At 54.9% G+C, this 25349-nt stretch overlaps 1 protein-coding gene across 1 annotated transcript in view; it reads right to left on the bottom strand.

Annotated features, from left to right (window-relative positions):
* Window positions 1-16402, bottom strand: part of LOC144740894 (UDP-glucose:glycoprotein glucosyltransferase 1-like) — a gene marked incomplete at its 3' end in the record, with an annotated part of 33677 nt that extends 17275 nt beyond the window's left edge. The window contains 7 exon segments of the mRNA XM_078623595.1: window positions 855-1104; window positions 1999-2111; window positions 4933-5063; window positions 6682-6764; window positions 8638-8832; window positions 9442-9572; window positions 16356-16402. Of these exon segments, the coding sequence (XP_078479721.1) occupies window positions 855-1104; window positions 1999-2111; window positions 4933-5063; window positions 6682-6764; window positions 8638-8825 (765 nt within the window).
* Between the last annotated feature and the right edge of the window lie 8947 nt (window positions 16403-25349).

Genomic DNA, 25349 nt, shown 5'->3' with positions numbered 1-25349 from the left:
CAGTGTTGAGTCTATGGTGCGGTGTTGAGTCTGTGGTGCAGTGTTGAGTCTATGGTGCAGTGTTGAGTCTATGGTGCAGTGTTGAGTCTATGGGGCAGTGCTGAGTCTATGGGCAGTGTTGAGTCTGTGGTGCAGTGTTGAGTCTATGGTGTAGTGTTGAGTCTATGGTGCAGTGTTGAGTCTATGGTGCAGTGTTGAGTCTATGGTGCAGTGTTGAGTCTATGGTGCAGTGTTGAGTCTATGGGCAGTGTTGAGTCTATGGGGCAGTGCTGAGTCTATGGTGCAGTGTTGAGTCTATGGTGCAGTGTTGAGTCTATGGTGCAGTGTTGAGTCTATGGGCAGTGTTGAGTCTATGGGGCAGTGCTGAGTCTATGGTGCAGTGTTGAGTCTATGGTGCAGTGTTGAGTCTATGGTGCAGTGTTGAGTCTATGGGCAGTGTTGAGTCTATGGGGCAGTGCTGAGTCTATGGTGCAGTGTTGAGTCTATGGTGCAGTGTTGAGTCTATGGTGCAGTGTTGAGTCTATGGTGCAGTGTTGAGTCTATGGGGCAGTGCTGAGTCTATGGTGCAGTGTTGAGTCTATGTGCAGTGTTGAGTCTATGGTGCAGTGTTGAGTCTATGGTGCAGTGGTGTTTATTCGCGCACACACACCACACACACACGCACGCACACAACCACACGCACACACACGCACAGACACACGCACACACGCACAGACACATGCACACACGCACACGCACAGACACACGCACACATACACAACCACGCCCACGCACACACACAGAGCACACACAACCACGCACACAGCACACAAACCAGACACCCCCCCCCCCCACACACACACACCCCCCCGCACCTGCACGTAGTGACGCAGCACATAGAGCAGCTCCCCGCTAGCGGCACGGTCGGCCAGCGTGCGGTGGAGACGCGAGAAGGCGCCGCTACCCAGCTCGCCGTACAGCACCACCACCACCACCGGGCCTGGGGGGGGGGCACCCCCCGCACCACCACCAACACCACCACCGCCACCACCACCAACACCGCCACCACCACCACCGCCGCCGAAGGGGTAGCGATGGTCGGCCTTGTAGAGGTAGGGGGCAGGCCTGCACGGAGAGAACGCGGAGGAGCGACGCTCACAACAACGAGCGGAGCGCCGGGTGGCTAAAGCACAGCAAGTTGGCACAGTAGGGGGCACAGGTGGTGCATCAGCCAGTCATCTCGGTCATCTCGGTCAGTCGACCCGTGGCACCTGCTGGGTCTGCCCCGTGACCTCCTGCCAGCGGGCGTTCGACACTTCACGTAGTAGCCTCAAGGTGCACTTGGCCTGGCGCAAGCGTCGTGGTGACGTCACCGCCACTTAGTGGCGAATGGCGGTTGTTGTTGTTGTTTGTGTGTGTACTGTGTGTGCTGTGTGTGTACTGTGTGTGTGCTGTGTGTGTGCTGTGTGCTGTGTGTGTGTGCTGTGTGTGTGTGCTGTGTGTGTGTGCTGTGTGTGTGTGCTATGTGTGTGTGCTGTGTGTGTGCTGTGTGTGTGGTGTGTGCTGTGTGTGTGTGCTGTGTGTGTGTACTGTGTGTGTGCTGTGTGTGTGCTGTGTGTGTGTGCTGTGTGTGTGTGCTGTGTGTGTGTGCTGTGTGTGGGGGGGAGGTGTGTGCTGTGTGTGTGTGCTGTGTGTGTGTGCTGTGTGTGTGTGCTGTGTGTGTGCTGTGTGTGTGCTGTGTGTGTGCTGTGTGTGTGTGCTGTGTGTGTGTGCTGTGTGTGTGTGCTGTGTGTGGGGGGGAGGTGTGTGCTGTGTGTGTGTGCTGTGTGTGTGTGCTGTGTGCTGCGTGTGTGTGCGTGCTGTGTGTGTGCTGCGTGTGTGTGCTGTGTGTGCGAACTGTGTGTGTGAACTGTGTACTGTGTGTGTACTGTGTGTGTGTGCTGTGTGTGTGCTGTGTGTGTGCTGTGTGTGTGCTGTGTGTGTACTGTGTGTGTGTACTGTATGTGTGCTGCTGGTCACCTGTCGCGTGCCGTCAGCAGCAGCTTCTTGACGTCGTCGGCGCTGCAGCTGCTGAGTCCGTGAACCACGACGAACGCAGCGCAACCCTCGGGGGGAGACTCCTCCACAGCGATCTACACGCACGGAGAGAGACACAGACACACAGAGAGACAGGGAGAGTGAGAGAGAGACAGAGAGAGACAGGGAGAGACACAGAGAGACACGGAGACAGAGAGACACAGAGACAGGGAGTGAGAGAGACAGAGAGAGAGACAGAGAGAGACACAGAGACAGGGAGAGAGAGACAGAGAGAGACAGAGAGAGAGAGACACAGAGTGAGAGAGAGACACAGAGAGAGACAGAGACACAGACAGAGACACAGAGAGAGGCACAAAGAGAGACAGAGAGAGAGAAACAGAGAGAGAGAGACACAGAGACAGAGACAGAGACACAGAGAGAGACAGAGAGAGAGAGACACAGAGAGAGACACAGAAAAACAGAGAGAGAGAGAGACAGAGAGAGACAGACGGAGAGAGACAGAGACAGAGGCACTTGTACCCAAGCTCTCCGTGGAAGTGGTGGTGAGTGTAGAGGTGGTTGTGGTGAGTGCGGTGGTGGTGAGTGTGGTGGTGAGTGCGGTGGTGGTGAGTGTGGTTGTGGTGAGTGCGGTGGTGGTGAGTGTGGTGGTGAGTGCGGTGGTGGTGAGTGTGGTTGTGGTGAGTGTGGCGGTGGTGAGTGTGGTGGTGAGTGCGGTGGTGGTGAGTGTGGTGGTGGTGAGTGTGGCGGTGGTGAGTGTGGTGAGTGTGGTGAGCGCGCTACCTGCTGGAACATCTGCATCGTGGGTGAGTGAGTGCGCGTGGCGAGTGTGGTGGTGGTGAGTGTGGTGAGTGTGGTGAGTGTGGTGGTGAGTGTGGTGAGTGTGGTGAGTGTGGTGAGTGTGGTGGTGAGTGTGGTGGTGGTGAGTGTGGTGAGTGTGGTGAGTGTGGTGGTGAGTGTGGTGAGTGTGGTGAGTGTGGTGAGTGTGGTGGCGAGTGTGGTGGTGGTGAGTGTGGTGAGTGTGGTGAGTGTGGTGGTGAGTGTGGTGAGTGTGGTGAGTGTGGTGAGTGTGGTGGTGAGTGTGGTGGTGGTGAGTGTGGTGAGTGTGGTGAGTGTGGTGGTGAGTGTGGTGAGTGTGGTGAGTGTGGTGAGTGTGGTGGTGAGTGTGGTGGTGGTGAGTGTGGTGAGTGTGGTGAGTGTGGTGGTGAGTGTGGTGAGTGTGGTGAGTGTGGTGAGTGTGGTGGTGAGTGTGGTGGTGGTGAGTGTGGTGAGTGTGGTGAGTGTGGTGGTGAGTGTGGTGAGTGTGGTGAGTGTGGTGAGTGTGGTGGTGAGTGTGGTGGTGGTGAGTGTGGTGAGTGTGGTGAGTGTTGTGAGTGTGGCGAGTGTGGTGAGGGTGGTGAGTGTGGTGAGTGTGGTGGTGAGTGTGGTGAGTGTGGTGGTGAGTGTGGTGAGTGTGGTGAGTGTGGTGGTGGTGAGTGTGATGAGTGTGGTGGTGGTGAGTGTGGTGAGTGTGGTGGTGAGTGTGGTGAGTGTGGTGAGTGTGGTGAGTGTGGTGGTGGTGAGTGTGGTGGTGGTGAGTGTGGTGAGTGTGGTGGTGAGTGTGGCGAGTGTGGTGAGTGTGGTGGTGGTGTGAGTGTGGTGAGTGTGGTGAGTGTGGTGAGTGTGGTGAGCGCGCTACCTGCTGGAACATCTGCACCGTGGGTGAGTGAGTGCGCGTGGAGAGTGTGGTGGTGAGTGTGGTGAGTGTGGTGAGTGTGGTGAGTGTGGTGAGTGTGGCGAGTGTGGTGGTGAGTGTGGTGGTGGTGAGTGTGGTGAGTGTGGTGAGTGTGGTGAGTGTGGCAAGTGTGGTGGTGAGTGTGGTGGTGGTGAGTGTGGTGAGTGTGGTGAGTGTGGTGGTGAGTGTGGTGGTGAGCGCGCTACCTGCTGGAACATCTGCACCGTGGGTGAGTGAGTGCGCGTGGAGAGTGTGGTGGTGAGTGTGGTGAGTGTGGTGAGTGTGGCGAGTGTGGTGGTGAGTGTGGTGGTGGTGAGTGTGGTGAGTGTGGTGAGTGTGGTGAGTGTGGCGAGTGTGGTGGTGAGTGTGGTGGTGGTGAGTGTGGCGAGTGTGGTGAGTGTGGTGAGTGTGGTGGTGAGTGTGGTGAGTGTGGTGAGTGTGGTGAGTGTGGCGAGTGTGGTGGTGAGTGTGGTGGTGGTGAGTGTGGCGAGTGTGGTGGTGAGTGTGGTGAGTGTGGTGAGTGTGGCGAGTGTGGTGGTGAGTGTGGTAAGTGTGGTGAGTGTGGTGAGTGTGGTGAGTGTGGTGGTGAGTGTGGTGAGTGTGGTGAGTGTGGTGAGTGTGGCGAGTGTGGTGGTGAGTGTGGTGGTGGTGAGTGTGGCGAGTGTGGTGGTGAGTGTGGTGAGTGTGGTGAGTGTGGTGAGCGCGCTACCTGCTGGAACATCTGCACCGTGGGTGAGTGAGTGCGCGTGGCGAGTGTGGTGGTGAGTGTGGTGAGTGTGGTGAGTGTGGTGAGTGTGGTGGTGAGTGTGGTGAGTGTGGTGAGTGTGGTGGTGAGTGTGGTGAGTGTGGTGAGTGTGGTGAGTGTGGTGGTGAGTGCGGTGAGTGCGGTGAGTGTGGTGAGTGTGGTGGTGAGTGTGGTGAGTGTGGTGAGTGTGGTGAGTGTGGTGGTGAGTGTGGTGAGTGTGGTGAGTGTGGTGGTGAGTGTGGCGAGTGTGGTGGTGAGTGTGGTGAGTGTGGTGAGTGTGGTGAGCGCGCTACCTGCTGGAACATCTGCACCGTGGGTGAGTGAGTGCGCGTGGCGAGTGTGGTGGTGAGTGTGGTGAGTGTGGTGAGTGTGGTGAGTGTGGTGGTGAGTGTGGTGAGTGTGGCGAGTGTGGTGGTGAGTGTGGTGGTGGTGAGTGTGGTGCGTGTGGTGAGCGCGCTACCTGCTGGAACATCTGCACCGTGGGTGAGTGAGTGCGCGTGGAGAGTGAATATCGCAGCAGGCTCTGCTGCAGCGGCGTCAGGAACTGCGCCGCCTTCTTGAGCAGCAGGCTGTAGTAGGCCTGGTCAGAAGCTGCTGGCGCACACAGACAAAGGTCCCCGGCGTAGCCTCGACAGAATGTAGGGGCAAGTGCTGCGAGTAGCAAGCAGCAGCTATAGACACACAGGCAAAGGTCCCCCGCGTAGCCTCTAACAGGATGTAGGGGCAAGTGCTGCGAGTCACACACCCGATCGTTTGTCGCGCGCTTGGCCAATCGCCCGCTCACCTCCCTCATTCTCGTGCTCGCCCACTCGCTTGCTCACCCACTCGCTCGCTCACCCACTCGCTCGCTCACCCACTCGCTCGCTCACCCACTCGCTCGCTCACCCACTCGCTCGCTCGCTCGCTCGCCCACTCACTCGCCCACCCACTCGCTCACCCACTCACTCGCTCACCCACTCACCCGCCCGCTCGCCCACCCGCTCGCTCACCCACTCACCCACCCACTCACTCACCCACTCGCTCACCCACTCGCCCACTCACTCACTCGCCCACTCACTCACTCGCCCACTCACTCACTCACTCACCCACTCACTCACTCACTCACTCACCCACCCACCCACTCACCCACCCACCCACTCACCCACCCACTCACCCACTCACCCACTCACCCACCCACTCACCCACCCACTCACCCACCCACTCACCCACCCACTCACCCACTCACTCACCCACCCACCCACTCACCCACCCACCCACCCACTCACCCACCCACCCACCCACTCACCCACCCACTCACCCACCCACTCACCCACTCACCCACCCACTCGCCCACTCGCCCACTCACCCGCTCACCCACTCACTCACTCACCCACCCACTCACTCACCCACCCACTCGCCCACTCGCCCACTCACCCGCTCACCCACTCGCTCACTCGCTCACCCACTCACTCACTCACTCACCCACTCGCTCACCCACTCACCCACGCACTCACCCAATCACTCACCCACCCACCCACTCACTCGCCCACTCACCCACCCACTCACCCACCCACCCACTCGCCCACCCACTCACTCGCCCACCCACTCACTCGCCCACCCACTCACTCGCCCACCCACTCACTCGCCCACTCACTCACCCGCCCACCCACTCACCCACCCACCCACCCACTCACCCACCCACCCACCCACTCACTCACCCACTCACTCAGCCACCCACTCACTCACCCACCCACTCACTCACCCACCCACTCACTCACCCACCCACTCACTCACGCACTCACCCACCCACCCACTCACTCACGCACTCACCCACCCACCCACCCACCCACTCACCCACCCACTCACTCACCCACCCACCCACTCACCCACTCACCCACTCACTCACGCACTCACCCACCCACCCACTCACCCACTCACCCACTCACTCACGCACTCACCCACCCACCCACCCACTCACCCACCCACCCACTCACCCACTCACCCACCCACTCACGCACCCACTCAACCGCTCACCCACCCACTCACCCACCCACCCGCTCACTCACCCACCCGCTCACCCTCCCGCCGCTCACCCTCCCGCCGTTCACCCTCCCGCCGCTCACCCGCCCACCCACCCACTCGCCCACCCACTCACCCGCCCACTCACCCACTCACCCTCCCGCTCACCCTCCCGCCGCTCACCCTCCCGCTCACCCTCCCGCTCACTCACCGGCGCCGATGACAGCTGACAGGTCTTGGACGGTGTCCACGAAGTTCCAGAATTTCTCGTTACTCTCCTCGGCGATGAACTCACTGTGCACAGACACAGGGACACGGAGACACCATGGAGACACAGAGACACAGAGACACAGAGACACGGAGACACGGAGACACGGAGACACGGAGACACAGAGACACAGAGACACAGAGACACAGAGACACGGAGACACGGAGACACCATGGAGACACGGAGACACAGAGACACAGAGACACGGAGACACGGAGACACAAAGACACGGAGACACGGAGACACGGAGACACGGAGACACAGAGACACAGAGACACAGAGACACAGAGACACGGAGACACGGAGACACAAAGACACGGAGACACGGAGACACAGAGACACGGAGACACGGAGACACGGAGACACGGAGACACAAAGACACGGAGACACGGAGACACAGAGACACGGAGACACGGAGACACGGAGACACAGAGACACAGAGACATGGAGACACAGAGACACGGAGACACGGAGACACAAAGACACGGAGACACGGAGACACGGAGACACAAAGACACGGAGACACGGAGACACAGAGACACGGAGACACGGAGACACGGCGACACGGAGACACAGAGACACAGAGACATGGAGACACAGAGACACGGAGACACGGAGACACGGAGACACAAAGACACGGAGACACGGAGACACAGAGACACAGAGACACAGAGACACAGAGAGACACACGGAGACACGGAGACACAGAGACACAGAGACACAGAGAGACCATGCAGACATCACGCAGACACCACAACCCCCACCACCACCACCCACCACCACTAACCACACTCACCCCCTCCACTCACCACCACCACTACCCCCACCACCGCCCCCACCGCCCCCACCGCCCCCCACCGCCCCCACCACCGCCACCCCCCGCCACCACCGCCCCCACCCCCGCCACCACCGCCCCCACCACCGCCACCCCCCGCCACCACCGCCACCACCGCCCCCACCGCCCCCACCGCCCCCACCGCCCCCACCACCGCCCCCACCACCGCCACCCCCGCCACCCCCCGCCCCCACCGCCCCCACCGCCCCCACCACCGCCACCACCACCACCACCACCCCCACCACCCCCACCACCACCCCCACCCACCACCACCACCACCGCCCACCACCACCACCCACCACCCCCACCACCGCCCACCAACCACCACCACCACCACCACCACCACCCCCGCCACCACCCCCGCCACCACCCCCGCCACCACCCCCGCCACCACCACCGCCACCCCCCACCACCACCGCCACCCCCACCACCACCGCCACCGCCACCCCCCACCACCACCACCGCCACCACCGCCACCACCGCCCCCACCGCCCCCACCACCACCACCACCCCCACCATCACCCCCACCACCGCCACCACCACCACCCCCACCACCACACTCACCACACTCACCACCACCCCCACCCACCACACTCACCACCACCCACCACACTCACCACCACACTCACCACACTCACCACACTCACCACCACCCACCACCACCCCCAACCCCACCCCCACCACCACCACCCCCACCCCCACCCTCACCACACTCACCACCACCACCACCACCCCCACCAGCACCACCACCACCCCCACCACACTCACCACACTCACCACCACCACCCACCACCACAACCCCCACCACCACCCCCACCACCACCCCCACCACCACACTCACCACACTCACCACCCACCACCCACCACCCACCACCACCCACCACACTCACCACCACCACCACACTCACCACACTCACCACCCACCACCCACCACCCACCACCACCCACCACACTCACCACCACCACCACACTCACCACACTCACCACCCACCACCCACCACCCACCACCACCCACCACACTCACCACCACCACCACACTCACCACACTCACCACCACCACCCACCTGGCCTCAAGCAGCAGTGGAGTGTTGCTCCACTTGGCGTCCAGAGTGGTCGTCACACCCTTGGTGGCGGCGCTGCACCGAGGTGCCCGCTCCACCACCACCAGCAGCAGCACCAGCGGCAGCAGCAGCAGCGTCAGCTGGAGTCGTGACGACGGTCGGGAAGCAGTCGCCATGGCAACGGCGGCCATCTGTAAACTGGTCGCGCGGACGGAGAGGCAACGTCGACGGGAACGGTCAGCGAGCGGGCGAAAGGAGTTGGCCAAATACGCAACTACAACAACAACAACAACACAACAACACCAACAACTAAACACAACAACAACAACAACCGCCATTCGCCACTAAGTGGCAGTGACGTCACCACGACGCTTGCGCCAGGCCATGTGCACCTTGAGGCTACCACGTGAAGTGTCGAACGCCCGCTGGCAGGAGGTCACTCCCTCACTCACCCGCCCACTCACCCGCCCACTCACCCGCCCACTCACCCGCCCACTCACCCGCCCACTCACCCGCCCACTCACCCGCCCACTCACCCGCCCACTCACCCGCCCACTCACCCGCCCACTCACCCGCCCACTCACCCGCCCACTCACCCGCCCACTCACCCACTCACCCACCCACTCACCCACTCACCCACCCACTCACCCACTCACCCACCCACTCACCCACTCACCCATCCACCCACCCGCCCACTCACCCACCCACCCACTCACCCACCCATCCACTCACGCACGCAACAACAACCGCTATTCGCCACTAAGTGGCGGTGACGTCACCACGACGCTTGTGCCAGGCCAAGTGCACCTTGAGGCTGCCACGTGAAGTGTCGAACGCCCGCTGGCAGGAGGAGGTCACGGGGCAGACCCAGCAGGTGCCACGGGGCGACTGACCGAGATGACCGAGATGACTGGCTGATGCACCACCTGTGCCCCCTACTGTGCCACGCAGACGCACACACACACGCACGCACACACACACACGCACACACGCACACACACGCACACTGGGTCATGTAGCCCGCATGCCCAGACACCGCATGCCTCAACAGCTTTTGTTCGGCCGGATCGAGGGGGCTAAACGGGCGCGGCACGGGCTAGAGAAGAGATGGAGTGACGTGGTACAGGAGGACGTGGAGCTGAGTGGACTTGCCGATGACTGGTACCAGCGGTGTCAAGATCGGCCTCAGTGGAGGAGGCTCGTGAAGGACGCTACTGGGCAGTTGGAGGCAGTCGCCCTCCAACAACAACAACGGAGGGCGGAGGAGCGACGCTCACAACAACGAGCGGAGCGCCGGGTGGCTAAAGCACAGCAAGTTGGTACAGTAGGGGGCACAGGTGGTGCATCGGCCAGTCGTCTCGGTCATCTCGGTCAGTCGACCCGTGGCACCTGCTGGGTCTGCACCGTGGCCTCCTGCCAGCGGGCGTTCGACACGTCACGTGGCAGCCTCAAGGTGCACTTGTCCTGTTAGAGGCTACACGGGGAACATTTGTCTGTGTGTCTATAGCTGCTACTCGCTAACGGCACTTGCCCCTACAGCCTGTTAGAGGCTACACGGGGGACCTTTGTCTGTGTCTATAGCTGCTGCTCGCTAATAACAGCACTTGCCCCTACAGCCTGCTAGAGGCTACACGGGGGACCTTTGTCTGTGTGTCTATAGGTGCTACTCGCTACTAAGAGCACTTGCCCCCACAGCCTGCTAGAGGCTACACGGTGGGAGTGGAGGCTTTATCTTATATCCGTAGCCCCACCACCATCACCACCACTCCACGTCGTCAGGTGACTCCGGGGTCAGAGGTCACAGTGCTGAGCTGGCAACCACTGAGAGGCCGAGCTCCTATGTGTGTTGAACTTATTTCACACCGTACGTAGTGCTACGTGTGTGTGTTCAACTTATTTCACACACAGAGACCCATAGACTCACGCAGAAACCCATAGACTCACGCAGAAACACATAGACTCACACAGAAACCCATAGACTCAACACACAGAGACCCACAGACTCGTCACACAGAGACCCACAGACTCGTCACACAGAGACCCACAGACTCACCACACACAGAGACCCACAGACTCACCCACACACAGAGACCCACAGACTCACCCACACAGAGACCCACAGACTCACCCACACAGAGACCCACAGACTCACCCACACAGAGACCCACAGACTCACCCACACAGAGACCCACAGACTCACCCACACAGAGACCCACAGACTCACCACACACAGAGACCCACAGACTCACCCACACAGAGACCCATAGACTCAACACACAGAAACCCACAGACTCACAGAGACCCATTGACTCACACAAAGACCCATAGACTCACAAAGACCCATAGACTCACACAGAGACCCATAGACTCACAGAGACCCATTGACTCACATAAAAACCCACAGACTCAGCACACAAAGACCCACAGACTCACACAGAGCCCATAGATTCACAGAGACCCATTGACTCACACAAAGACCCATAGACTCACAGAGACCCATAGACTCACACAAAGACCCATAGACTCACACAGAAACCCATAGACTCACACAGAGACCCATATACTCACACAAAGACCCATAGACTCACACAGAAACCCATAGACTCAACACACAGAGACCCACAGACTCGTCACACAGAGACCCACAGACTCACCCACACAGAGACCCACAGACTCACCACACACAGAGACCCACAGACTCACCACACAGAGACCCACAGACTCACCACACAGATACCCACAGACTCATCACACAGAGACCCATAGACTCACCACACAGAGACCCACAGACTCATCACACAGAGACCCACAGACTCATCACACAGAGACCCACAGACTCACCCACACAGAGACCCACAGACTCACCACACACAGAGACCCACAGACTCATCACACAGAGACCCACAGACTCATCACACAGAGACCCACAGACTCACCACACACAGAGACCCACAGACTCACCCACACAGAGACCCACAGACTCACCCACACAGAGACCCATAGACTCAACACACAGAAACCCACAGACTCACAGAGACCCATTAACTCACACAAAGACCCATAGACTCACAAAGACCCATAGACTCACACAGAGACCCATAGACTCACAGAGACCCATTGACTCACATAAAAACCCACAGACTGCACACAAAGACCCACAGACTCACACAGAGCCCATAGACTCACAGAGACCCATTGACTCACACAAAGACCCATAGACTCACAGAGACCCATAGACTCACACAGAGACCCATAGACTCACACAAAGACCCACAGACTCACACAGAGCCCATTGACTCACAGAGACCCATAGACTCACGCAGAAACCCACAGACTCACCACCCAGAGACCCATAGACTCAACACAGAGACCCACAGACTCACCACAGAGAGACCCACAGACTCAACACACAGAGACCCACAGACTCACCACAGAGACCCACAAACTCAACACACAGAGACCCATAGACTCAACACACAGAGACCCACAGACTCACAGAGACCCACAGACTCACAGAGACCCACAAACTCACAGAGACCCATAGACTCACACAAAGACCCATAGACTCACAGAGACCCATTGACTCACACAAAGACCCATAGACTCACAAAGACCCATAGACTCACACAGAGACCCATAGACTCACAGAGACCCATTGACTCACATAAAAACCCACAGACTCAGCACACAAAGACCCACAGACTCACACAGAGCCCATAGACTCACAGAGACCCATTGACTCACACAAAGACCCATAGACTCACAAAGACCCATAGACTCACACAAAGACCCATAGACTCACACAGAAACCCATAGACTCACACAGAGACCCATATACTCACACAAAGACCCATAGACTCACACAGAAACCCATAGACTCAACACACAGAGACCCACAGACTCGTCACACAGAGACCCACAGACTCACCCACACAGAGACCCACAGACTCACCACACACAGAGGCCCACAGACTCACCACACAGAGACCCACAGACTCACCACACAGAGACCCACAGACTCATCACACAGAGACCCATAGACTCACCACACAGAGACCCACAGACTCATCACACAGAGACCCACAGACTCATCACACAGAGACCCACAGACTCACCCACACAGAGACCCACAGACTCACCACACACAGAGACCCACAGACTCATCACACAGAGACCCACAGACTCATCACACAGAGACCCACAGACTCACCACACACAGAGACCCACAGACTCACCCACACAGAGACCCACAGACTCACCCACACAGAGACCCATAGACTCAACACACAGAAACCCACAGACTCACAGAGACCCATTAACTCACACAAAGACCCATAGACTCACAAAGACCCATAGACTCACACAAAGACCCATAGACTCACAGAGACCCATTGACTCACATAAAAACCCACAGACTGCACACAAAGACCCACAGACTCACACAGAGCCCATAGACTCACAGAGACCCATTGACTCACACAAAGACCCATAGACTCACAGAGACCCATAGACTCACACAGAGACCCATAGACTCACAGAGACCCATTGACTCACACAGAGACCCATTGACTCACACAAAGACCCACAGACTCACACAGAGCCCATTGACTCACAGAGACCCATAGACTCACGCAGAAACCCACAGACTCACCACCCAGAGACCCATAGACTCAACACACAGAGACCCACAGACTCACCACAGAGAGACCCACAGACTCAACACACAGAGACCCACAGACTCACCACAGAGACCCACAAACTCAACACACAGAGACCCATAGACTCAACACACAGAGACCCACAGACTCACAGAGACCCACAGACTCACAGAGACCCACAGACTCACAGAGACCCATAGACTCACACAAAGACCCATAGACTCACAGAGACCCATTGACTCACAGAGACCCATAGACTCACGCAGAAACCCATACTCATCGCACAGAGACCCACAGACTCACCACACAGAGACCCACAGACTCAACACAGAGAGACCCACAGACTCAACACACAGATACCCATAGACTCAGCAACCAGAGACCCACAGACGCATCACACAGAGACCCACAGACTCACCCACACAGAGACCCATAGACTCAACACACAGAGACCCACAGACTCACCACACAGAGACCCACAGACTCGCAGAGACCCACAGACTCACAGAGACCCATTGACTCACACAAAGACCCATAGACTCACAGATACCCATAGACTCACAGAGACCCATTGACTCACACAGAGACCCATTGACTCACAGAGACCCATAGACTCACACAAAGACCCATAGACTCACAGAGACCCACAAACTCACCACAGAGACCCACAGACTCACCACAGAGAGACCCACAGACTCAACACACAGAGACCCACAGACTCACCACACAGAGACCCACAGACTCACCACACAGAGACCCACAGACTCACCACACAGAGACCCATAGACTCACCACACAGAGACCCACAGACTCACCGCACAGAGACCCATTGACTCACAGAGACCCATAGACTCACGCAGAAACCCACAGACTCATAGCACAAAGACCCACAGACTCACCACACAGAGACCCACAGAGTCACCACACAGAGACGCATAGACTCAACACAGACTACCCACAGACTCACCACAAAAAGACCCACAGACTCACCACAGAGAGACCCACAGACTCACCACATAGAGACCCACAGACTCACCACACAGAGACCCACAGACTCACCACACAGCCACCCATATACTCACCACACAGAGACCCATAGACTCGCACAGAGACCCACAGACTCACCACACAGAGACCCATAGACTCACCACACAGCCACCCATAGACTCACCACACAGAGACCCAAAGACTCACCACACAGAGACCCATAGACTCACCACACAGAGACCCCTAGACTCACCACACAGACCCACAGACTCACCACACAGAGACCCACAGACTAACCACACAGAGACCCACAGACTCACCACACAGAGACCCATAGACTCGCACAGAGACCTACAGACTCACAGAGACCCACGGACTCACCACACAGAGACCCACAGACTCACCCCACAGAGACCCACAGACTCACCACACAAAGACCCACAGACTCACCACACAGAGACCCACAGACTCATCACACAGAGATCCACAGACTCACACACAGAGACCCACAGACTCACCACACAGAGACCCACAGACTCACCACACAGAGACCCACATACTCACCACACAGAGACCCACAGACTCACCACAGAGAGACCCACAGACTCACCACATAGAGACCCACAGACTCACCACACAGAGACCCACAGACTCACCACACAGCCACCCATATACTCACCACACAGAGACCCATAGACTCGCACAGAGACCCACAGACTCACCACACAGAGACCCATAGACTCACCACACAGCCACCCATAGACTCACCACACAGAGACCCAAAGACTCACCACACAGAGACCCATAGACTCACCACACAGAGACCCCTAGACTCACCACACAGACCCACAGACTCACCACACAGAGACCCACAGACTAACCACACAGAGACCCACAGACTCACCACACAGAGACCCATAGACTCGCACAGAGACCTACAGACTCACAGAGACCCACGGACTCACCACACAGAGACCCACAGACTCACCCCACAGAGACCCACAGACTCACCACACAAAGACCCACAGACTCACCACACAGAGACCCACAGACTCATCACACAGAGATCCACAGACTCATCACACAGAGATCCACAGACTCACACACAGAGACCCACAGACTCACCACACAGAGACCCACAGACTCACCACACAGAGACCCACATACTCACCACACAGAGACCCACAGACTCACCACACAGAGACCCACAGACTCACCACACAGAGACCCACAGACTCACCACACAGAGACCCACAGACTCACAGAGACCCACAGACTCACCACACAGAGACCCACAGACTCACCACACAGAGACCCACAGACTCACCACACAGAGACCCACAGACTCACCGCACAGAGACCAACAGACTCGCACAGAGACCCACAGACTCACCACACAGAGACCCACAGACTCACCACACAGAGACCCACAGACTCACCACACAGAGACCCACAGACTCACAGAGACCCACAGACTCACCACACAGAGACCCACAGACTCACCACACAGAGACCCACAGACTCACCACACAGAGACCCACAGACTCACCGCACAGAGACCAACAGACTCGCACAGAGACCCACAGACTCACCACACAGAGACCCATAGACTCGCACATTGCGTTCAAATGAAACCGATGTATGAATGGTATTGCGTTAGCGGTCTAAGCCTCGGTCAGCACCAATGACTACACAAACCACACACACGCAATCACATCGTACGGCAGTGCTGGCTAAATCCGAGCTCTGAGAGTCAACGAAATAATGAACTTTGACAGCCACGGGGAGACACCGCGGCCTGCGGCCTACACCACGGCGCTCGGATAGATTCTCCGCCGGGTACCGAGGCACCTTTCCCGGCCGGGCCAGGCCCGCCGAGCCGGTCGTGGTTTCACCCGGTGACCACCTTTATATTTCTTTTAAAACAATTTTAACCCAACCCACGCACGCAAACAGACAATCTCGCTGTTAACGTGTAGCAATTTTGTTTTCGCATTCCCCCCCCGAAATCGCCAATTGATAAATCGTAAAAAAGAATTGTTTTAAGTTTAAAGTTTCAGCCACACGTCCACTCACCCGGGTTTCGTAGAGCGGACAGCCTCAGCCAATCAGATTGCTCCTCGTGTCTCATCCGCCTCGGGGCCACGCCCCCTTTACACCCACCCCACCCCACCCCTCCCCCACACCTGCCTCACCCCGCCCCTCGCTTTTAATTCCCCAGACCGCATACGCGCGGTGGGGGGGGGGGGGTGGGCGTTAGATTCCGCAGCGCGGATAGGCAACGTCGATTTGAATTTCCCATCACGGACACGCGTGGACGATTTTTTTTAAATAATCCCCGAATTGTATTTGCTAGCGCGTATAGGCGGGCGACGGCCGAGTGGGTTGATTTACCACCTCTGCTATATACTACTATACACTATACTATATACTACACTATACACTACTATATACTATTATACACTATACACTACACTACTATACACTACTATACACTATACACTACTATACACTATATACTACACTATACACTACTATACACTACACTATACACTACACTATACACTACACTATACACTACACTATACACCAGAGGTGTGGACTCGAATCATGTGACTTGGACTCGAGTCAGACTCGAGTCATGAATTTGATGACTTGCGACTCGACTTGGACTTGCATAACAATGACTTTGTCCCACCTCTGCTATACACTACTATACACTACTATACACTACACTATACACTACACTATATACTACACTATACACTACACTATACACCACTACACTATACACTACACTATACACTACACTATACACTACACTATACACTACACTATACACCACTACACTATACACTACACTATACACTACACACTATACACTACACTATACACTACACTATACACTACTATACACTACACTACTACACTACACTATACACTACACACTATACACACTCTCTCTCTTGTGCGTCCATCATAGTCGATGATGACCACGGCACGTTTGTCGTTGTGTTGGGTTTTGACGAGTGCGCAGATGGCTGAACAGGCCACTCCGACCACGGCATTCCCTGTGGCTCACCGGACAGGTCAGGGAGTGTGTGGAGCAGAGGTCGCAACCGGGTACCCGATACCCGTACCCTACCCGATACCCGTACCCTACCCGATACCCGCACCCTACCCGATACCCGTACCCTACCCGATACCCGTACCCTACCCGATACCCGTACCCTACCCGGTACCCGTACCCTACCCGATACCCGTACCCTACCCGGTACCCGTACCCTACCCGGTACCCGGACCCTACCCGATACCCGTACCCTACCCGGTACCCGTACCCTACCCGATACCCGCACCCTACCCGATACCCGTACCCTACCCGATACCCGTACCCTACCCAATACCCGTACCCTACCCGATACCCGCACCCTACCCGATACCCGTACCCTACCCGATACCCGTACCCTACCCGATACCCGTACACTACCCGATACCCGTACCCTACCCGATACCCGGCTACCCGTACCCAGCCGGGTGAATCCCTGCAGTCACGAAAGCTTTAAATCGAAATATAAAAAAATATTAATATATTATTTTATTACACTATATTATTATTTTATTACATTATGTTATAATATTATTGTTGTATTTTTATTATTTTATTACTTCCCTTCTACGCGACTTTACCGAAAGAACCAAGACGATGAATCCCTGCAGTCACGAAAGCTTTCAAGCCAGGGTTTATTTCAACTTGGAGGCAGTCTCGCAATTGCCTCCTCATTTGTTGAGAACTGCGTTGAAGTGTTTGGCAAACCTTGCAAGTATTTTGTCCTTCTCTGTGAGGAGTGTTGTTCCCTCCGCATTCAGGAGAGGTGCAGTTCCTGAGTGTTGTGGACCCAGAGGTCGCAAACGGGTTTTGATTCCTTACCCGTACCCGTACCCGGCCGCACCAGGATCGCAAACTCTCCCACTCACTCACCCACCCACCAATTCAACTACTCACTCACCCACCCACTCACTCACCCACTCACCCACTCACTCACTCATTCACCCACTCACCCACGCACCCACTTACTCACCCACCAACCAGAGGTCGCAAACGGGTTTTGATTCCTTACCCGTACCCGTACCCGGCCGCACCAGGATCGCAAACTCTCCCACTCACTCACCCACCCACCAATTCAGCTACTCACTCACCCACCCACTCACTCACCCACTCACTCACGCACTCACTTACTCACCCACTCACCCACTCACCCACCCACGCACTCACTTACTCACTCACTCACCCACTCACCCACCCACGCACTCACTTACTCACCCACTCACCCACTCACCCACCCACGCACTCACTTACTCACTCACTCACCCACTCACCCACCCACGCACTCACTTACTCACCCACCAACCAGAGGTCGCAAACGGGTTTTGATTCCTTACCCGTACCCGGCCGCACCAGGGTCGCAAATGGGTACCCGTACCCGGCCGGGTACAGGTACCCGTTCCCTACCCATACCCGTTCCCTACCCGAAATGAGTGACAAACGGTTACTAACCAGTGACTCACGGTCTACCCGTACCCGACCGTACCCTACCCGTACCCGGCCGGGAACGGGTAGGGTACGGGTATCGGGTACCTGATTGCGACCTCTGGGATGAAGCCACGTTGCAGGCGCGGGTGGGTTGATTCTAGGAACTTGAATTGTGAGAAGAGACAAGACGTTGGGAAATGAGTGACAATCACGGTGACTCACCAGTGACTCACGGCCTACCCGTACCCGTACACTCACACGAACATTCACACACTCACACGAACATTCACACACACACACGAACATTCACACACTCACACGAACATCCACACACTCACATTCACACACTCACACACGAACATTCTCACACGAACATTCACACACTCACACGAAAATTCACACACTCACATTCACACACTCACATTCACACACTCACACGAACATTCACGCACACACACACGAACATTCACACACTCACACGAACATTCACACACTCACACGAACATTCACGCACATTCACACACACACGAACATTCACACACTCACACGAACATTCACGCACACTCACACGAACATTTACACACTCACACGAACATTCACACACTCACACGAACATTCACGCACTCACACGAACATTCACGCACACACACACGAACATTCACACACTCACACGAACATTCACACACTCACACGAACATTCACGCACTCACACGAACATTCACACACTCACACGAATATTCACACTCACACGAACATTTACGCACACACACACGAACATTAACACACTCACACACGAACATTCACACACTCACACACGAACATTCACACACTCACACACGAACATTCACACTCACACACGAACATTTACACACTCACACACGAACATTCACACACTCACACACACGAACATTCACACACTCACACGAACATTCACACACACACACGACCACTCACACACACACACGAACATTCACACTCACACGAACATTCACACTCACACGAACATTCACGCACACACACGAACATTCACACTCACACGAACATTCACGCACTCACACGAACATTCACACACTCACATTCACACACTCTCACACACTCACATTCACTCTCTCACCGTGTCTTCACACTTGGTATTTATTTTACAAAATAAACAATCCTCCAATCCTCCTTTTCCTGCTACTCCCCCCACCCCTCCAAACAGACGAGAAACACAAACGCGATTAGATAAAGCCGCGTGCGTGTTGCGTGTTGTTTTATTGTGCTAGACGTTCCACGCCCCGTTTAAAGTTTAAATATTCAACAACAACAACCATCACCAAGCTCAGCCCCCGTGTGTGTCGATTTGAACAAATATTTTTTTTTAATGACAAAAAATTTTTTCTTATTTTTTTTATTTTTCCCGGTTCGGGAAATAGTCGCGCAAGAGGCTTTCGATTTCGCGATGCAACACGATGTTGTCCCTGTCCCCTGGGGTAGCGAGGGTCGTGTTCCTAATTTCCGATGCCTCTAAAGTAGAGAAAGTGGCTGCTATTCCAGCACACAAAAACAACTTTGAATCTAGATGTGGAGCTTTCGTGACTGCAAGGATTCATCTTCTTGGTTTTTTTGGGTAAAGTCACCGCGTGGGTAAAAAAAATGAAATTAAAATTTATAAAAATAAAATAATAAAAACCACGACGTTTCGGAGGCAACACAAGTCTCCGTCATCAGGTGGGACCGTCACAGCCAGATTTGCTGCGTCACTTGAATGCGTTGCTGTGTCACTTGAATGCGTTGCCGTGTCACTTGAATGCGTTGCCGTGTCACTTGAATGGGTTGCTGTGTCACTTGAATGCGTTGCTGTGTCACTTGAATGCGTTGCTGTGTCACTTGAATGCGTTGCTGTGTCACTTGAATGCGTTGCTGTGTCACTTGAATGGGTTGCTGTGTCACTTGAATGCGTTGCTGTGTCACTTGAATGGGTTGCTGTGTCACTTGAATGCGTTGCTGTGTCACTTGAATGCGTTGCTGTGTCACTTGAATGCGTTGCTGTGTCACTTGAATGCGTTGCTGTGTCACTTGAATGCGTTGCTGTGTCACTTGAATGCGTTGCTGTGTCACTTGAATGCGTTGCTGTGTCACTTGAATGCGTTGCTGTGTCACTTGAATGCGTTGCTGTGTCACTTGAATGCGTTGCTGTGTCACTTGAATGCGTTGCTGTGTCACTTGAATGCGTTGCTGTGTCACTTGAATGCGTTGCTGTGTCACTTGAATGCGTTGCTGTGTCACTTGAATGCGTTGCTGTGTCACTTGAATGCGTTGCTGTGTCACTTGAATGCGTTGCTGTGTCACTTGAATGCGTTGCTGTGTCACTTGAATGCGTTGCTGTGTCACTTGAATGCGTTGCTGTGTCACTTGAATGCGTTGCTGTGTCACTTGAATGCGTTGCTGTGTCACTTGAATGCGTTGCTGTGTCACTTGAATGCGTTGCTGTCACTTGAATGCGTTGCTGTGTCACTTGAATGCGTTGCTGTCACTTGAATGCGTTGCTGTCACTTGAATGCGTTGCTGTGTCACTTGAATGCGTTGCTGTGTCACTTGAATGCGTTGCTGTGTCACTTGAATGCGTTGCTGTGTGTCACTCGAATGCGTTGCTGTGTGTCACTTGAATGCGTTGCTGTGTGTCACTTGAATGCGTTGCTGTGTGTCACTTGAATGCGTTGCTGTGTCACTTGAATGCGTTGCTGTGTCTCACTTGAATGCGTTGCTGTGTCACTTGAATGCGTTGCTGTGTCACTTGAATGCGTTGCTGTGTCACTTGAATGCGTTGCTGTGTGTCACTTGAATGCGTTGCTGTGTGTCACTTGAATGCGTTGCTGTGTCACTTGAATGCGTTGCTGTGTGTCACTTGAATGCGTTGCTGTGTGTCACTTGAATGCGTTGCTGTGTCACTTGAATGCGTTGCTGTGTATCACTTGAATGCGTTGCTGTGTCACTTGAATGCGTTGCTGTGTCACTTGAATGCGTTGCTGTGTCACTTGAATGCGTTGCTGTGTCACTTGAATGCGATGCTGTCACTTGAATGCGTTGCTGTGTCACTTGAATGCGTTGCTGTGTGTCACTTGAATGCGATGCTGTCACTTGAATGCGTTGCTGTGTATCACTTGAATGCGTTGCTGTGTCACTTGAATGCGTTGCTGTGTCACTTGAATGCGTTGCTGTGTCACTTGAATGCGTTGCTGTGTCACTTGAATGTGTTGCTGTGTCACTTGAATGCGTTGCTGTGTCACTTGAAACAGCACATCTGACTGTGACGGTCCCACCTGATGACGGAGACTTGTGTTGCCTCCGAAACGTCGTGATTTTTTTTTAATTTTTTTATTAATTTTTATTTTTTTACCTACATGGTGACTTTACCGAAAAAACTAAGAACACAAATTTCGATTTAAAGCTTCTTTCGTGACTGCAGCAGGGATTCATCTTCTTGGTTCTTTCGGTAAAGTCACGTAGAAGGGAAATGATCAAATAATAAAAACAAAAGCAAAAAAAGAATTATTTTAAAATTTTTCTCTTTTTATTTTAATCAAATAATTATTTTATTATGATTGCTTTTGATTATTTATTATTTTATTATTTCCATTCTACGTGACTTTACCGAAAGAACCAAGAAGACGGGAGACTTGTGTTGCCTCCGAAACGTCGTCGTGATTTTTGATTATTTTATTTTTATTAATTTAAATTTCATTTCTTTTACCTACGTGGTGACTTTACCGAAAAAAAAACTAAAAACACAGACTTTACGTGCAGGAAAGACACGAATGCACACCACGTTTTCTCCCTGAAAATAGGTACATTTATAAATATCACCCTCCTGCTCACAAAAGCAAAGTTTGTGGGGAATGATAGACACTTTCTGTACTTTTGAGGCATATAAGCAATTGGGAAACAGCACTTACTAGCCAGCAAGTTAATATTTAGTTGTTACGCAGCGAAATCTCGCCCCCCCCCCCCTCCCTCCCCGCCCCCCCCATGTGCACCAGCGGTGGTACTCGCCAATTCAAAGAAAGAAACGCGGATTTCCCAAGATCTCTCGTGCCAAAATAAACACCCACCACACCACCACGAATATTAGGTACGAATTTAAGAGTGAATGCTACCCATCGACCGACCTGATCAATCGACGATCGACCTGATCAATCGACCGACCAATCAATCGACAGACCAACCAATCGACAGACCGACCAATCGACCGACAAATCGAATGATCGATCAATCGACCAACCGATTAATCGACTGATCAATCGACCGGACCAAGCAATCGGCCGATCAATCGACCAATCAATCGACCAATCAATCGACCGATCAATCGACCAATCGATCGACCGATAAATCGACTGATCAATCGACGGGACAAAGCATTCGACTGATCAATCGACCGACTGACTGACCGACCAATCAACTGATCGACCGACCAACCAATCAACAGAACCCGACACCCCCCCCCCCTGCATCACCACTAAGCGGATGACGTCACAGCCACACAGCCAATGGGCATCACTCTAACGCCCGCCCCTCACCCGTCGTGAAGATATTGCAACCACTGCGCTGTAGAGCGCGTTCGGGATCGCCCGTAGCGACGCGACCCGTTTTGAGCGCCGCGTCGCCCGAGACAAATCACGTTGCCCAACAACAACCAACAACAACCAACAACAACAACAACAGCGATACTCTCCTGGTTCTTTGGGTAAAGTCACGCGGGTAGACAAAACGAAAGAACACACGACGTGTCGGTCGCAACACAAGCAGCCGTCCTCAGGTAAAGAACAGGTCTGTCGGAAAGACAGCGTCTGAATGAACACCACCAGGCTTGGCAGCGTATATTATTTATTCACCCGAGGACGGCTGCTTGCGTTGTGGCCGAAACGTCGTGAGAATTATTTTATTGTGTTTTATTTTTATTATTTGATCATTTCCCTTCTACGTGACTTTACCGAAAGAGCCAAGAAGATGAATCCCTGCTGCAGTCACGAAAGAAGCTTTAAATCGAAATTTACTTTTGTCTACCCCACGTTACTTTACCGACAGAACCAGAGTACGGATTCCTGCCGTCACGAAAGCTTCAAATCAGGAAGACCAACGGTCTTGCCAGAGCTCCATTAAACATTCAAATTCTGGCCCAAACATAGAAGTCCACAACTTGTCGTGAATTCGCGCGAGTCCAAAGGAGTCGTCGTCATCATCATTTTCCGCTTACAAATCTGCCGTTACTCCGCGGCAAGAGGTCGCAACCGGGTACCCGATACCCGTACCCTACCCGATACCCGGCTACCCGTACCCGGCCGGGTACGGGTAGCCGTTTGCGACCCTGGTGCGGCCGGGTACGGGTACGGGTAGGCCGTGAGTCACTGGTGAGTCACCGTTTGTCACTCATTTCCCAACGTCTTGTCTCTTCTCACAAATCAAGTTCCCAGAATCAACCCACCCGCGCCTGCAACGTGGCTTCATCCCAGAGGTCGCAATCGGGTACCCGATACCCGTACCCTACCCGGCCGGGTACGGGTAGGGTACGGGTACGGCCGGGTACGGGTACCCGTTTGCGACCCTGGTGCGGCCGGGTACGGGTACGGGTAAGGAATCAAAACCCGTTTGCGACCTCTGTTCCGCGATGACCTCCAAAGGGGTCGCAATTGAAATATTTACAAAGGCCCCCATCCGAGAATAATTAAAGTACAGGATCGTTTTAAAGCTCAAGAACTGGGTTCATGGAGAGAGAGAGCGAGGTGAGAAAATCGGTCACAAACCAAACAGGAAACCGCACGTCAACCCAGAAACAAAAGACCCACACCCCGGCGTAGCCTCAACAGGCTGTCGGGGCAAGTGCTGCGAGTAGCAAGCAGCAGCTGTAGACACACAGACAAAGGTCCCCCGCGTAGCCTCCCAACAGGCTGTCGGGGCAAGTGCTGCGAGTAGCAAGCAGCAGCTGTAGACACACAGACAAAGGTCCCCCGCGTAGCCTCAACAGGCTGTCGGGGCAAGTGCTGCGAGTAGCAAGCAGCAGCTGTAGACACACAGACAAAGGTCCCCCGCGTAGCCTCAACAGGCTGTCGGGGCAAGTGCTGCGAGTAGCAAGCAGCAGCTGTAGACACACAGACAAAGGTCCCCCGCGTAGCCTCAACAGGCTGTCGGGGCAAGTGCTGCGAGTAGCAAGCAGCAGCTGTAGACACACAGACAAAGGTCCCCCGCGTAGCCTCCAACAGGCTGTAGGGGCAAGTGCTGCGAGTAGCAAGCAGCAGCTGTAGACACACAGACAAAGGTCCCCCGCGTAGCCTCCAACAGGCTGTAGGGGCAAGTGCTGCGAGTAGCGAGCGGCAGCGCCTATGAAGGCCGGCACATCACACGAGGGGGTGGGTCACACGCACGCACACATACACACGCACGCACACGCACGCAGGCGTGCACGCACACGCACGCACGCACACACACGCACGCACACGCACACGCACGCACACGCACACGCACACACACGCACGCACACGCACGCACGCACACACACACGCGTG

This window comes from Lampetra planeri, unplaced genomic scaffold, assembly GCF_965212315.1.
Source record: "Lampetra planeri unplaced genomic scaffold, kcLamPlan1.2.h2 scaffold_336, whole genome shotgun sequence".
NCBI classification, from domain to species: Eukaryota; Metazoa; Chordata; class Hyperoartia; order Petromyzontiformes; family Petromyzontidae; genus Lampetra; species Lampetra planeri.
The sequence above is the reverse complement of the archived record's forward strand: the minus strand, read 5'-3'. Positions and strand labels throughout refer to the sequence as shown.